At 40.5% G+C, this 17,144-nt stretch overlaps 1 protein-coding gene across 2 annotated transcripts in view; it reads right to left on the reverse strand.

Moving 5' to 3' along the window:
• Positions 1–6,725: 6,725 nt before the first annotated feature.
• Positions 6,726–17,144, reverse strand: part of DAPK1 (death associated protein kinase 1) — a 92,567-nt gene continuing 82,148 nt past the window's right edge. For both annotated transcript variants that reach the window (XM_086630098.1, XM_086630099.1), the window contains 6 exons: positions 16,157–16,345; positions 14,128–14,325; positions 11,683–11,821; positions 10,253–10,373; positions 8,576–8,764; positions 6,726–7,958 (listed from right to left, as the gene is read on the reverse strand). In XM_086630098.1, coding sequence (XP_086486224.1) covers positions 6,726–7,958; positions 8,576–8,764; positions 10,253–10,373; positions 11,683–11,821; positions 14,128–14,325; positions 16,157–16,345 — 2,069 coding nt within the window. The remainder of the gene's footprint in view (positions 7,959–8,575; positions 8,765–10,252; positions 10,374–11,682; positions 11,822–14,127; positions 14,326–16,156; positions 16,346–17,144) is intronic.

Genomic DNA, 17,144 nt, shown 5'->3' on the forward strand with positions numbered 1-17,144 from the left:
CGGCAAATGGAGAGGTCACTTGGTGGCTTTGTGTTCATTCTTCACACCTGTCCAATACACCCAAACTGACACCAGCTAGATTAGGTTCCTTCTCATATTTTCCTGAGAAGGCAGCAATGATCGCTTGGCAGGTACTGCGCAGCCAGCTTTTTACCCAGGGTAAAAAGGTCTGGAAGTCCTTCTCTTCCCGATAGCACTTCAAGCTCTGAGCCGTGATTCAGTTCCTGAAGCATACAAGGAAACGGTACTAATCCATCAGTTCAAACATTCATGCAGCTCCTTCCTGAGCCTCTATAAGCAGACTGATACTGCAGGGCACTTCCTCAAGCTTCCTCCGAAACCTTTACTGGCACTTGACTGCCAGGTGTAACAGCTGCAAGCGATGTTTCCTCTGACTGTGAGCAACCCAGGAAATTTAGCCCATCCTACCTGATGCTAATTTGGTTATGGTGACTCACCCCCTTGCATGATTTCCAGGCTAATCGCTACAACATTCTCCAGCTGCCAACAGAACTGCCAGGGATCTGTTGAAAAATTTTGATTAAAAGTGTTCTAGTTATAGAGCATGGTGGTTTAACAACTCCTTATGTATAACCAGATCAAAACATCTAATCCTAGCTATCACAGTCTTTAATGGGTAGAAACGTTTCCGAAATAATCTCTTTCCTGCTTCTTCTGCAGATACGTACCCTATATGACAAAATAATCCACGCTATAGGCTTAGGAAGTAGGATCTGCTTCTGTCCTGCAACTCACCTGGGCTTGGCACTGGCTTTCATGTGCACTGACACATCACCTTCCACACAAAATTCAAGACCTGTACCCTCTGTTTCCCACAGTAATAAAAGCTTTGGCTTAGCAGTAGTTGATCGCGCTTAGCACTCTGCAGAATAATTTTTTTTCACATCTGCAACCAATAGAAAGATTTGAAAAAAGATGCCAGTGCTACAAAGCTGTAGCGTTTTGTAGGTAAATTTAGTGACAGCAGAATATGCTGATGCTATCCCAATGTTCCTAGCAGATGACCTTTCTCTCTGCACCCCCTTTGCTTCGCCGATTCGCTCTGCTACCTACATTTTGGCTGGTAAGCAATCCCGCACAGGGGCTGTGCAAGTGACACTGATTCATTTGTAGAGGGAAACGGACTATAATGATCGAAGTATACTTCTTTGTGGCCAGGCTAAAATAACAGATTTGGCAACGCAATGAGCAGCTCAAAAAGTGAAGCACACTGACTCAGAGTCACGCGCATGCCATCTTTCAGCAGCATCAGCAGTCTAACTCCCCAAATGCACGAGCTGTCTCTTCTCTCCGGTGTTTCTCTGAGAACAGTTTTGAAAAGCACAGCTTTATCCTCCCCTCCCTGTGCACCACAGGCTGGTGTCTCACCCAGCCCTTACTCACTCTCGCAAATTCCACCCCTCTTACCGGGTAACCTCTCCACCCCAGCCTCATCTGCTGAGATGCAGCAGAAGCCTCCTGACTGTGCTTTCAAACACACATGGCCCAAAGCTTCTCGAGGTCAGTTACACTCAACTATGACAGTGCCCGAGTACACAGGGAAGACGCCCCATCAAGCCGCACTCTTTGGATCGTGCGCAGACACAAGTCCGTATTCCTGAACCTGGACACAGAGCCACTAGAAACGCCTGAACTGTCTCAGCTGGTGCTACAATGTTTCAGCAGCAGGAGGGAGTATGGGGCCAGGCTGTCAACATCTTTGGCTGCAAACTCATGAAGTAAGATCATACCATCATAGAATCATTTAGGTTGGAAGTGACCTTGAAGATCATTGAGCCCAACCATTAAAGATGCAGCATGCCTAAGCATTTACTCCTGTTCAAGACCCCTTATCACTCTGCACAGGATTCTTCCTAGTCTTCCTCTCTGCCTAGGAGACGTGAGTGCATATTAGTTGTGCAGGTGTCGTAGGCTGCCCTAGGGACAGCGTGACCCAGAGCTTGGACAAGACAGTCCAGGTTTGCCCAGTCTCAGCGCAGGGCTGTGATTCTCCAGGTACATCCAACTGACTCAGCAATATGGTTGCATTCTGAAGAATGATCTTCAAATATGCATGTTTTGGATTTGGACCTCACCCAGAGTAGTCTGGCTGGTGCAGAAAAAAGTAGGTCAGTTTGGTTAATGAAAACCTGAACCAGGTCCACTGAGATCCTCATGTGGCTTTGAGGCGGCATTAGCTTCTGGCCCCACTGTTCCTGTAAAGCTTGTTACAATAAATGGTGTAGCCACACAGGGGAATACTGTCAGTCCTCTTCTGTCTACAGCTCATCTGAAATTTGGAGACTCAAATACTTCAACCTGCAAAGTCCGAGTGGCTTGGCTGTAACCCTTTTGGAAAACAAGTACCTCAGGCATTGCTAAAAACTCATTTTCTTCCTCTTTTCTACCCACTACTTTGCCTTCCAAGTCAGATGAAGACTGAAAAGATACCAGAGTGAATCTGTGGTCCGGTTTAATGTTTTTTTGTGACCCACGGGACTGAGTTTAACAAACAAAAAGTCAAACAGAAATACATTTTAATATTGCACATAGTGCTTTCAGGCCACCCTCAGAGAAGATACTGCGCTGCTCCACTGCGCTGCTCCATCTCCTCTGACCTAATGAGAGGCTTCAGCCAACAGCACGCTTCATTCACTTTGTTTGGAGTTATAACTTGGGCATTACTCCTCCATTTCATTGGCAAAGCTGAAATAGTGATGCGATTCAAATCGAGGCACCTGTTTTAAACACCACAGCATCTTTGGAATACAAAGATGGCAATGAACTAAGGGGTAACTTCTCCCTGGAGTGGGTAATGAAGCCAGCGGAGGTTTAGGGGCTGGAATTCGCTCCAGCACGGCCAGCTGCAACAGCTTCATCGTTGCTCTCTCTTGAGACCTGACCATTTAGGAAACTGTGCTCTGGCTCCTTTCTAAGCTTCCTGGCTCTGTCAATCTCTTGACACTTAGGAGTTGCTAAACTCCTGTAGTTACATAACTCTTTCTCAACCATTTGAATCACAAGGATCCTAAAACCTGTGGATGTCTCCAGCTTACATCCTCTTAAGGCGAGAAGAATCACATATATCCACCACCACCCAAGGTCATCTCTGGATGCCCTTCTTGTTCCACCCTCAAAATCATTTGCATGTAGCCACTGATCTCTTGTGGCTTTCCAAACTCACCAGTGAGGTCATCAGCAAAACTCCCACAGATAGTAAAACCAGTAAAACCTAATACAAATAGCAATGTAAAGCACTTTCCTACCCTATGCGTGCTGCTGCACGCCAGGGAGGAGAGACTCTATTTGGAAAATTGGTTTGCACCAAAACGCTGGCTTCCTCCCCATCTGCTTCAGAAAATTTCTTCAGAATTTGAGTCCACATGTCAATAACATACATTTCTAAACTGCAAGATCATCTGCCACGCATCCTAGCCTTGAGCAACTGTGTTGCAAGCTTGAGAGTTTGTTTATATTATGAATTTTGAAGACAAAATTAATGCTAGGGCTAATCTGATTTATCCGCAAAAATGTGTTTTCAGTGCAAGGAAGACAGTCTCCTAATGGTTAGTATCTGGCTTCACTTACCTCACCAGCAGGAGCTGAGCTTAGCCGTGTTCCTTGCACAAACTATACGTAATTTACATCTATGGCTAAACTTCTTTGATCTGGCAAAGACTTGCATTTCCTTCCTTTTTAGAGTAAGCCAGGCAGGATCAGTGCATTTTAAACACTGTTCTGAAAATTGTGGAATGAAGCTCCGCTCCTAGTTGCATCCACAAAACAAAACAGGAAATCAATAAAAGTGAAGCAACTGAAAGGATGCCCACTTGTACCACTTTGCTAATAATTTTTGTCAAAATTGTCAGGTAGGACAATGTTTTGTTTTGTTGTTTGTTTGTTTGTTTTTTTTTTTAATGTCAGTGGCACATGATTTATAGAAAAGCAATGCAAAGCTATCCTATGACTGTGATTCACTTTCCTGAATCTATTACCATGAAAACTGTAAATGATGCAATAATGACTGCCATCAAAGATCCACCACAGCACCCGCTGTCCCAGGGCTGCATTTTACAGTAAATAGAAGCAGGGAATTGCCAGGAACATGCTCTTGGGAGAAGAGGTAAAAAAAAAAAAAAAGAAAAGAAAAAGACTACTAAATCAATGTTGGGAAGTCGACCAAGCATCTTGAGTGCACATAAAGCACCCAGGGAGGCAGGCAGGGGAGGAGCCACCCGGTATCTCGAAATCTTGCCACTCCACCACGAGCAGTACAGTGGTGAATTAAATCCCAAACTAACAGACACCACTGACAGCCCTGCGTGGGAAAAGCATCTCCCAGTAGTCTCTGCTCTCACAGGACTTGTGATATCAAGTCCCACTCCTCTGCAGGCACACAAACTCAGTGAAGGTAACTCCCAAGGTTGAGGCTTGAAGAATAGGCCTAAAGAAACCAGCTAGCAAACCAGAAAGTCTTATGAGATGAGAAAGACCTCTCCACATACCAGCATCTGACAGAAGTGGTGACCATATCCACAGCTGGAAGGTGAAGCGTGGTGGTGGCCATGAAGTAACACAGGCAAATATGGGCTGTGGAAAGCTGGGCTCTTCACTGAGCAACTTTGAGCAGTGGTGGGAGATGTGGAACTCGGTTCCTCAGAGGCAGGAGAACATCAGAGCAGAGACACTCCAGAGTAGGACTGCTCATTAACCATACTTCTCACTGAGGACTAGACTTCTAAAAAATATTTAACAAGGAGCCCAGCAATGCCTGGGGAAGGATTTAATGAAGCAAGGGTAAAACATGCAAAGAAAGGCAGGGGGAATGGCAACTAGCATTTTAAGAAGAGTCTGTTTAATTCCTTTGCAGCACACATGGGGAGGAGGTCTTGTGCAGAGCTGCCTGCACGGGGTGCCGTACAGAGCTGTGCAGCTATCCGTGAGCGATGCTGAGAGTTTAAATAGGCAGCAGCAGCACAGTCCCTCACGCAATGAGGAGTAAAGGAGCATTTCTGCAGCACAGGCTGTATGTAAAGCAGTGCTCTCCCCCTGCGCAACACAGCATAATCTGGAGGATTCCTGATGACGGACTCGCGTCTGCTGTTTTGATTTTCATTGTTAAAAAACACAAAGGAAAACCTACGTAGCAAATGTAGCAAACCACTTAGGCTTGTCATTTGTCATAATGAATGCAAATCCCTCTGCTGCAGAGGGGCCACCTCTGCAGTAAACAAATAAATAAATATTCCTCCAGCGTACTGAGAAATCCCCTTGGAGCGAAACAAGAGGTTCCCAAAAGTTCAGAAGCCAGGCACTGCCTCTCCAGGACTGCGATCGTAAAAAAAGAGACGTTTCGGTCCCTTTCAGCTACAGAACATGAACGACAAAGATGCAACAAGCAACAGTTTATTTGTAGAAAAATCCTTTAAAATTTTACTACATTGTAAGATAAAGGAAAAAATAGTGTTAATATATGTACATACAATATATATAAACAAACACACATCGCACCATTAAAATTACATGCTTTTTAGAACAGAGAACAGGTCATATTCCCTCATATCAATTTAAAAGTTATCACTGCAAGAAACCTTGCTTCCTTTTTGTTTTTATCCCCATCAAAGTTTTCAAGTACAGGAAGTAAGTAATGCAGGATCTAATAGTAGAAAACCTTTGTTATACACAAATTGCAACTGACAGCTATACAATATTATTCTGCAGTATCCAACACTTGTGTTTTTGAACTCTACAATGATATGAACTTTTACCTGAGGTGCATGGAAATAATGAAGCATGATAATTGGCAAGTTTAAGAGATTTTCACATTATGATTTGACTGTAATTGAAGTTGATTAGGTATCACATGTCTATACCCATAGTACTGGCACAAGAATGCTTTGCGTGAGTCATCACCAATGTCTTGGAAGTGCAGGAAAAATTAAAAGGCAAGCACCACTTGCAATGATAAGCATGCAGACAATATAAGTGAAACAGAGGTAGCATGTTCTTGTAACTCCAGCAGGGTCATTCAAATCAGCTGCACCCTCCCTTCTGCAAAAGGCACTCGCTTTTTCAGCTATAAACTAATGTGGTTTTAAACTCAGTCAGACTGACTGCAAATGGTGGACTTCTCTCCTTACAAATATAAAAATATGTTAAGCAGAGAACACAACAAAAAGAAAAAAAAAAAGGGTGTAAGAAGAAATACACATTTCAGGTAATATGTGCTATTCCTCTCCCCCTACCTTTTATGGGGAGAACTGAAATATTTTATAAAACAGTTGCGGTAGGTAATTCAAAAGTTAAGACTTCTCAGTTAAAATGGCAGTATTAAGCAGCACATTATGTATCAGGAGTAATTCTAAAACACCAGAAGTACACCAGCCTTTTTAATAGATAAAGAGCAACAATTCACAGTTAGAAGTAGAAAGTTTAAGCACAAAAAGGTGGTGCTGGAGAAGGGTAAGTTGTGGGTGCCCCATCCCTGGAAGTGTTCAAGGTCAGGTTAGATGGGGCTTCGAGAAACCTGATCTAGTGGAAGGTGTCCCTGCCCACAGCAGGGGGGTTGGAACTAGATGATCTTTAAGGTCCCTTCCAACCCAAGCCATTCTATGGTAAAGATCCTTTGATATAAAACCTCATAAATGAAAATGTACAGAAACTCTTCTACTGTATCTTTTATTCTTTCTGCAGTTTGAAAAGATGTCCATGCAAAACATCTGCTCTTACCGTGACACTACAGAGCTAATTGAGTTATAAGATGTGCCACTGTTGCAACTGGAAGCATAAGCCTCTTGACCATTAGCATCTAAATTTATTTTGAATACAGAAGATGCCTTCAGTAAAAAGTCTGCTGCATCTCTGCGTCCTAATTCCCTCAGCTTGGACATTAGGATACCTACAGTGCTCTCAGGAGCATTACTCCACTCCTGCAGAAGGGCATGGACTGGGCTTGAGAGAAAGTCATTCTGTGTTCCATTATTTGTATTGTACTTTGCCACAAGATCAGGGAGGCCCAGGTTCATGGCCAGAAGGCACCAATCTTTGCCCATAGGATCAGGTGGATCCAAAAGTCGACTTAGTTTTCTCCTGGTAAGTAGATTCAGATCGGAAACATGAATATCCATTCCTAGGCTTCCCTGTGAGTAGACATCAAGACACCCAAAACACAGTATACTGCTAAAGCTCTCTTTATATCCCCCCATAGTGTTAGTTAGTGACGTCTCCTTTTGACTCTGCGCACGGAAAAAGTCTCTAGGCTGGTAGACCATTACTGGTTCATGATGTTCCCTCAGCTGCTGAGGACTAAGGTAGTATTTCCCAGTCAGAAGGCCTGGTAAGGTTGTGGCCATTAAGTTATCAATGGTGCTGCATACAGAATCCAGAAGTAAACAGCACTTGATCTTCTCTGTTTCCAGTCCTCTAACTTGAACCTCTATACCCTGACCATGGTTGACCAGCAGCACTAAAAGCTCAGCTCCACGATTCATAATCTTTGATCCATTTACCCATAGACGTATATCAGCATCTCCCTCTGTGCTTTGCTGATGAATCCACCTGCAGAGATTCACCTGAACTTTATGAAAAATTCCACAAGGAAATGGGGTAAGATGTTCCACAGGAACGATTCTAACACCACCATAAATCAGCACCTCATCTTCCTCATCTGTCCAAGACCTGTGGAGATTGTCAGTCTTTATGAGAGCAGGAATATCCACCATTGTTCCACTGCTAAGGTCCCTTGCACAAATATCCATGGCATCCAAAATTTGTATCAGTTCTTCCACATCACTATCTGTCACCAGACGCTGGATGTCCTCTATAGTGTACCGACCTCTATAGTGATGGAGGGCTTTTGGGTTCTCCACTGACAGGATTTTTCCAAGGACATTTGAACACAGCCAGCGAGGATCCAGAAGCACAACATCTTGGACAGTTTCACTCTGCATAATGTTAATCTGTTTATAAATATGAAAGTTACTATTTACATCTTGTCAAGTATGCGATGATAACCCAGGTTCTCTCCTTCCTAACTTGCTGACCCAAACATTTAATTAACACTACTGACAAGAAAAACAAACGGTGCCTTTTTAATTTCTTGCAAGTATTCAGAAAAAAGAGCAGATCTTGTTCTTGATTTCCACTAGTAACAAAGCCATTAGAGCCCAACACCAGTAAAGCCTAGCCATGCCCCACAGACTATTTAAGCAAAGGTGTTATCCTATGGTTCAATTTCTAAAGTACACACATAAATTTCTCATATGCAGTGAACACATTAGGCACTACCTCATTTAAGATGATAGAATACATCCTTTCTGGGTATTTTATATTCTCACAACTATAGTAGTAAACTGTAATTCTTCCTCTCTCAAAGAAATAATGTTGAATGAAACAGTAGCCACAAGACAACAATGACAACAAAAAGCATTATTAAGCAGTTTCTACTTCTTATGATGTCTTAAGAGGGAGGAGAAAAAACCCACACTATAGATGTTTGCTTTAATCCCATTAAGCAATATTCTACCAGAGCAGTACCTTGCTAATAAAGGCAGGCAATTTAGATAAAAACACTTACTTCTCCTATGCTATGCAACTGCTGTGCAATATGCCGTAGGTCATCTTCACTTGCTAGGGGATTAAGTTGTTCCTGTACATCGTATACAAACTGCTGCAAGGACATCAGCTGGTTGGGTCCATTCATTTTTCTCCATGAAGGCAGTGTGGAGATTATTTTTTCACACAGATGAGTCATAGGTGGGCAAGTCTTAAAAAGGCACAGAAAACATCCATTTTTAATTCTACTCTGCTAAGAATAACTACTATTGTTTGTGGGGTTTTTTTTTCTGTTTTAACAGAGGTTACAAGGGTTAATGTGTTAATGATCTACATTCTCATCTAAAGAGTCCCCCTTGTGATGGACCCTTGCTCTTTCATCTAGCATTCACTTGCCATAAGATCTAGCTTTTCCTAAAAAAGTCAATTTCAGAAACTACTTTTCCACTTAAATAACCAAATTTTCCAAACATCACCACGATTACAAAGGGAACTCGGACACGTGGAACACAGTTTGGTTTATATAGTCCTGTCTTGTCAAATGTGCCGACCCCTTGGAACAGTGACTTCAAGATGTATCAATTGCCTCCAAGTGTCTAGATGTTAATCTTTATTTTGGAAATTGTCAACATTTAATTAGAATCTGTACTCATTGATATCTGTAGAGGACCAATTTACTTCAGCAGGTGAGACAGCAGAGTACCAGATATGAAATAAAGATGGTACTTTTATCTGTTGATTTTCTTGGACATCACTGCAGTCTTCATCCTACACTCTCAAGCCACAGCATGCACTTCTTATGCTGCAAAGTCTTCCAGATTTCAAGCTAGTGACCACAGCTAAGACAAAGTTTTGTCAGAGAAGAAAAACTTATTAAATCAAGAGACCATAGGGAATGTAAAGTAGGCTGAATTTTGCATAAACCCAAACATTTTCCTTGACCTACAGAATGAAGGTAACGTATTAACTTTTAATTCATGTTTTTAAAATACCTATCAGAAGTAGCTGCAGAACGTCTTGTTGGTGTGTCACACAAATGTGTGTGTGGTATGAAGAAATTTAAATCCATTTAGCACAGGCTACATAACAAGTCGACTTGGCCACCCTCAGCATGGAAGTCTCTGTGAATTCATGGTGATGTCATCAAGCCATGGCTATTTTACCTTTAGTCTCATACACAATCCCCAGCACATATTTTTCAGTAAAAAAGTGCAGTAAAAAGTTAACGCATATTCAGTTATACTGGATGTTGAGGAAACTGTTCTGATCTGGTGGTTTCTTTCATGAAAAACTTATTTACCTGAAATATATTCTGTTTCTCTGTATACAGATTCTGTATCTATGTTGATAAGAAAAAGATTAAAAACAAACAAACAAAAATGAAGTGTCAATGCTAGCATCTAGTCACCATCAATTCAAAATAGGAAACTGTAACTTTGAACTGAAATTCTCAAATTGTTTCCTTTCAAGAGAGATCATTTTGGTGACCTGTACAAAACACCTACAATTTTAAAAATGCTGACTGGATCTTTGATGTCAGTAGTGTGTTTATCACCGGATCTGTCACACATGGTGCCAAAAAACCGAAACAGTACTCATTCTTTAAAGTTTCATAATGTAACTTATAACTTTACAGTAAATTATTCACAAGATTTTCACATTTTGGCTGGCCCAACCCAGACCATCAGATATTACTTACAGAAATTATCTGGCTTCTTATTTCTTGCAAGTGATTTCGGAGAAGCTTCATATCTTTAGACCCTGATGCTCCAGCATCCAAGACAAATAACTTGTCTGAAATTTGCAGATCATTTCCAAATCTAAAAGAGAAAAGGCGAGTAATTATTTACTTAGTCCCAAATCCAGTTTTATTTCTTAGTGCAGTTGTACTTCAGTCTTAAATTACACAAGGGTCATTTTGCTTCAAAGAATGATGAAAAAGTTTAAGTACTGATTATGCAAAGATTTTATAAGCACAGATAGTATAGGTGCTCTCAAATTTTCTTGGAAATAAACAGAGATACTGAGACACAATTGTTGTCTTCCCTCAGGAAGAAGGCTGAAGACATGTAAGAAAATTACAATTGCATCACAGGACTTGTAATTACAAACCCAAACATTTTACTAGAGAAAGGACAGCAGGAATTGATTATTTTTAAGGTCTTCGTATTTGTTGTTTTCTTTCTTCTCACTTTAAATAGTTCAGTTGTCATTGCCATTGAGACCAGCTCTCTCACTTCCTTTTGACTTTTCAACCACATATACTTCTTTTCCTAACTCTAGACTGATTTGCATTTAAAAGGATTCCAACACCAAAGATTATACACAGGTATTTTCCATTAATTTACATCAATTGATTAAGATATTGCCCTGCCATTATTGTGCTGGAATTCCTAAATCTGTTTCTTGTACAGTCCAGACAAATGTCCATGCTCACAGGTATGGATGGTTCCTTGTACCACATGCTACTCACTTATGTGCTCACTGGGAATATAAATTATTGTTACTTTATAGAATAGTATGTTTGTGAAAAATTCCCTATTTCCATACACAATTAGCATGCTCTCCAAAAATTTGCTGAAGAAAGCTAGGAGATTCCGTAACTTCTATGTATCTCTTGGATGACCTCATCACTTGTGTGGCTCCGCAACGTCCAGCTCTTCACAAGGTTGGTAGTACCTCCAGGACTGGTTTAAGTGTTTTTCCTATCCATCCTGAATCAATTCAGAGCAAAGGGTGGCTCTCCTGTAAGGCTTCCTCTTTTGCACCCAGAGGTTGTAGCTGAGAACTGCCCACTTTTCTGAGACTAGTGCAAAACCTGAGCACCCAGACATCAGACAGATGGCTGATATGGGCCTTTGGATGTATCCCAGTTCTTACAAGGTGAGGCTCCCTGAGCTTCAACTCATTTTTGCACCACTTGGACCATTTTAGCTCACTTAAGCAGCTTGCTGACTGTAATACTGGTAGATGTTTCAATTTTTGCACAATATAAGCTTCCTGAACATACTCAAAATATCATAAAGCTTAAGCCACACAAAAACCTTTTACATATTTCTATGCATTTCAGTATTTTTTCTTTCCAATTGACAAGTTTAAACACCACATATAAATACACTTCCCACTCACCTGTTCCTGATTTCTTTCAACAATGACAAGTCCTTGTCATACCAAAACTCTCCCCCAGCAGGCCGAGGAAGATTCACTATGTCAGCATGTGTGGCGACCAAAACAACACGCAGGGGACTTTTCAGCTTTCCACCAAAAGCTAGAAGAGAAACAAGAGCACTCCCTCACTATGAGACATGCCTAGAGAGACGGCTGCCTTACTACTGCGCCAGGAAAGCAGCCATACCTTTTACATTCTTCATACCAATCACTTTTGCAGTGGATTTACCAACACTAAGCTTTGCCATACTGTGCTTAAACCACTGGTGCTTTGGCTGTTATCTGCCTACAGCATTATCTACATAATGGCCAATTTGAATAGCTAGATTCTCTGAACATCAGACACACTGGTATTACATGACTTTATTGTTTTAACAAAAACATTAATCAATAACACTAACGATATATCTATTAACTACAAACTATAATAGTGTGAGGAAAAATAATTAAAAATAACAGCTTCTTGAAAGGGTTTCTCATAATCTTTGGATAGTCCTTAATACTACAGGTGCAGAGTAGAGGATTATAAGTAGAACACAAAATGTCTACAACATTCATACGTTGGTATGAATGCTATTATGCAGTACTTACACAATGACCTCTCAACTTAGGTGAGAGTTAAGTAGGAAAACCTGGCAGAAACCATGAAAAAGAATGAGAAAGAAAGAAAGACACAAATGACATGAATGAGGCGACAGTGCGGAACACACAGTTTTCAATCTTTTCTCAAACCAATCTTCCAGAAAAGAGGAGACATCATTAGACTATTTTTAAAAAAGATAGCACATCCAATCCTGCTTGTTTTGTCTGATAAAACTTCATATGGGAGAAATACACTTACATCACTGCTCAGTTTTCATCAACTAAGAGCTACAGAATCTTGATTCATTCATAAAAAGCCGTATCTTCCCAAATCTCTGCACAGCACTTCAAGGTAAGTATTTCGCAATTGTAAATATATTTGTTTTGGCAGCTGAGGGACTTAGACAAAATAATTGGGAAGTAATTCCAAAAGTTTAAGTTTTCTACTAACATCAGTTACTACACATTACTTGAGATATTTGTAATAGTACAAAAATGCATGGGTACCCAAATTGAGCTGACCACTACAAACGCTGATTTAATCAAAACATTTAAATAATGTTCATAATTAGATCAGCAGGAATAAATGATGAACTCAAATTCTAACTCAGTCAAACCAAGAACAAAGTTTCCTTGCTTGACTGAGAAGCTGTGAAAAGCTTTCAGCAACTGCAAATTAACTGTATTTTCAGCTTTGACACTTTTGTGCAAATTCTGAGCTTCTACTTCCAGAAATAATTTCATGTTGGTTAGATCCAAATGCTCATATTGTCAACCTTGTGATTTGACCTAAAAATGGAAAATGAAAGACATGCAGATGCCTAAACTGGAAATTGAAGGTCTGCTATGGCTCATCATTATCATTATCTGGCTAAGATAATGCATACAGAATCAAGCAGGAAACAAAAAAGAGAGGTGAAATGTTCTTTGCACTATGTAAGTATTCAATATGCTTGTCTCCTGAGTCCCTAGCAGTGTTAAAAATGACCATGAGCATGGAGTTAGATCCACCGGCTGAAATAGAACCAAGACACATGTCAGAGCTTGGTTCGTCCATGAAACTGTCACAGTCTGCAGAACAATGCTTAGCTAAAACAACACGAACAAGTCTTATGGTGTACATACCTAGACCTACAGACCTTTTAAGGAAAAAAAAAAAAAAAGGTTATTTAAATTAATGTGTTTGCCTGCCAAGTGACTTTCAGTTTGTTCAAAAGCTTCAGTATAAAACAAGTAAACTTACTTAAAACCTGTGCAAACTCTGAAAATACATGAAGTGAAATTTACTAGAAACACTGGGTTTTGCACACCCTGATGCACCAAAGCTTAACATATTTGAAGTCCAAATACAACTCTAGTGGCACGTACTGAGAGGTAATGCCACTTCACAATGTTGTTCTGTCCTGCTTTCACTAACAAGACTAATTTATGCTGGAAACACTCTTAATCGGGGTTAGAAATAAGTAGAATTTCAGCAACACATATAAACTTGGTTTTAAATTTATCCAACCCTCTGAAACACTTTTCCATGTAGCTTATCTGACATAAAACTCCATATGCCATTTACACATGTAAGCCCCAGTGCCACAAGAGGCTGCACTGTACCTCATGACCCTTTTCAGCTGTGATGAGTACCAATCTTTAGGCTTGTTCCACAGATAGAACTCCCTTTCCCTAATAAACCTTCTGTAAAGTTTGTTTGAATATGTGGGGATGAAGACACATAACAGCACTCAACATGGAGGATGTACAAAGTTGCAAAGAAACACAAGAAGCTTTATCTTATAGTCCCCTAATATTTAATTAACAGGCAGAAGAGCATACCTATTGGCTCCTCAACTGGGACTAATGATTTTAGGAAACTGAGCCAAAAGGTCACTTGGTTTAACTGGATTTCATAAGGCTCCTCGAGACTAAAAAGCACTATGTGAATTGCAGTGGGATCATTCGCAGCAAAATAATCGTAACAGCAGAAGTACACAGGATTCCCAGAGAATTCCCAGATGCTGAAATCACCAACTCCTGAAAAACAGACAAACAGATCAAGAGATCACACTTTGTCAGTAAGCACAAAGCACCTTCTCGCCACGAAAGACAAACAAAAGAGTCAATCTGATTTAAACTTTCACAAAGATAAACCGTGTGCACGTGACAAAGCAAGACTGCAAATGCAATCATGAACAAAGGGAAGGGGTTTCAGTCAGTCTCGGAGGCTGAGGAGCTGGGTCCTCACAATCTGTTCCTCTCTCACATTCACTTCTCTAGGACGTACAGCTGCATGCTACATGGACGCACCTGTGTGATAAACTCACACAGCCTTACACGTTAAAGTTAAATTGGCTATGCCTTGGACAATAGCAACACATCTTTTAATTCCCTTGAAAAACAAGAATAATGGCTCCCATTCTTTTCCTGCTCACCTCAAAAAGCTCAACATTTCTATTCATTTTTCTTCTTAACATGGCACTGCTGGAATTAAAAACAGCTGAAGGACATTCTCAAAGAAGCCATTTTGCTTTACAGAATTGTATTATTCACATCATGTTCTTAAGTCAGGACTGAGGAATCACCATGTTAAGGATCCCAACAGCACTGTGCTTTCTGCGATCTCCTTTAGCTTCAGGTGAGAAAAGTATTAGTGTTTTGCATTGTATGGCACTTCCCAGACTCACCATCTGATCAGGGTGAAGTTTGACGCCCTCGTACTACCTCTATTTAAATAAACGGTGATTAAGATGCACCTCAAACTTCTAGAAGAAAAGAAGCCAGAAGCTTCAAATCTGCTGTTAAAACTACAGCTATTCAGAGTTGACCCATGTGCACACCTTCCTTCTATATCAAGACAGCACAGAGAAAGAAAAGAAACTCTCTCTGGCGGTCTGTTGCACAAGTCTGTTTCGCTACAGAATTTGGCTTGGTTTAAAATTACACCGAAAGGGGAAATTAGCCTGGACAAAGAACAAGCTTTAGCTACGTGTCAAACTCTCCAGCATCTAGGACAAACATTTTGTCACTGCATGTGTTAGTGTGCATATACTGCATTCATAAATAGGTTTCTCTCTCTAAAATAAAATCTTGACTAACCCTCACTCAGCCTCAAAATTGCAGCTGCTAATGCGTGCACGGTATTTTTCTTATTAAGAAGAGATCTTACTGGGAGAGATCTTACCATCTATATAATGATTAGTATGGCTTGTGTTGTATATGCACCATTTGTATGGTCTTCACAGTCAAAAGCCATAGACATGCTTATGACAGCTTCTCTGACTGACCCCTCTTACTGCTAACTGGTTTCAACTGCAGAGCAGTTAGCTTCCTTTCAAAAAAAAATGAAATCAGAAGCTTCCCTCACCACGTCTGGTGAGCTCCAAGGCCCACCAAACATGCTCCAGCCCTGTCACAGGGCAAGAAGGCAGGTCCTTCATGCAGCTGGGAATCACTTGTACAGTGAGGACATTTGGGTCTGTGGGACCAGATCAAATCTGATAAAATCCCCAAATGACATACAGTATAGGTGAAGGCACCTTCACACTAGTAGCCGGTCTGTCAGCCCAACCCTATTATACCAAATTCCTCCTTCCTCTTGCCCCATTTTATTCATCTCAAAATCATTTCTGTGTATAAGGATTTGACACAAGTGATTACTAAGTAAATGTATTACAGGCAGAGAACTTAATGCAGATTTACTTTCTGCTTAAACAAACCAAACACCACCAGTGTGGGATTTTCAACCACAGTCACTGTCATACCAAATCATATTTATTTTTTTTTTAAATTTTTATTTTTAAAAGCAAGCAACGTTGCATTAACCATCCTGCAGCATTAAGGCACGCCAGGCCAGGTCTCTGCTTACCATGCAAGTAGCCATTTTGAATGTCAATGGCCTTGGTGGACTGGTCATCAGCAGAGAAGTGAGAGAGATGAGCAGGTGAAACGAAAGCTTCTAATACCCCTTTGGTCAGGCCTGGCTCAAACATCATACTACGGCTTCTCACGCTGACATTCTCACAACCAGGATAAAGATTCGTAATGCTTACTGAAACTGGGTCAGGGAAAGGAAAATGAGATTACAAACCATGTGAAAATCACAGCCAGACCACTTCAAAATACGTATGCAAGCATAAAAGCTGATTAAAAAAAACCAAACTGCTCTTCAAAGAAAGGAGATGACTAACAAGCTGTGAGCATACACAACTACATCCTTATTCTGCATAGTGAAAAGGAAAAGTCTTGAAATGATCCCATATAGCACTTATTGCCCTTTAGCAGATATACAGCTGTGTGGGAACATGTTAAAAAAATGAATGATTGTAAAATGAAAGGTTTCAATAGTTAAAGTTCTTCTATGTTGCAAAGATATACTGCTTTTTTTAGCTAAGGGCTGCAATTTCTCAGCATGGGCTGGTTTTGTTGGCATGGAAATGCTACACATTCATACAGTTGATTCCTGTAAGGATAAAAGTATCACTGTGTAACAACTGTTTCTGGAGAGGTGGCGGAGAAAAGCAGGCTCTTAACCAAAATTATTTCACTAATAAGCAACTTGTTTAGTTCTTGCCCAATTCAGATTCCCCAAGAGTAAATGGGAAATGAAATGGCTTTTTGATTGACTTGCACCATCTAGTGGAGATAGTAAAGGTTTCTTTCCTCCACTAGATGCTGAATTCTAATATTTGGGTTTGGATATAGAAAGAAACTACCTTTCAGCTGTAAAACTATACTTTCACGTTTGATCTTCTACTGTAATATTTAGATCTTTAGGCTCTTGTAAATAAATACATGGTGAATTCATACACTTGTTTTTACAGAATGTGAACAAACCTAAGCACGTTACCAAGCAT

This window comes from Tauraco erythrolophus, chromosome Z, assembly GCF_009769465.1.
Source record: "Tauraco erythrolophus isolate bTauEry1 chromosome Z, bTauEry1.pri, whole genome shotgun sequence".
Taxonomy (NCBI): Eukaryota; Metazoa; Chordata; class Aves; order Musophagiformes; family Musophagidae; genus Tauraco; species Tauraco erythrolophus.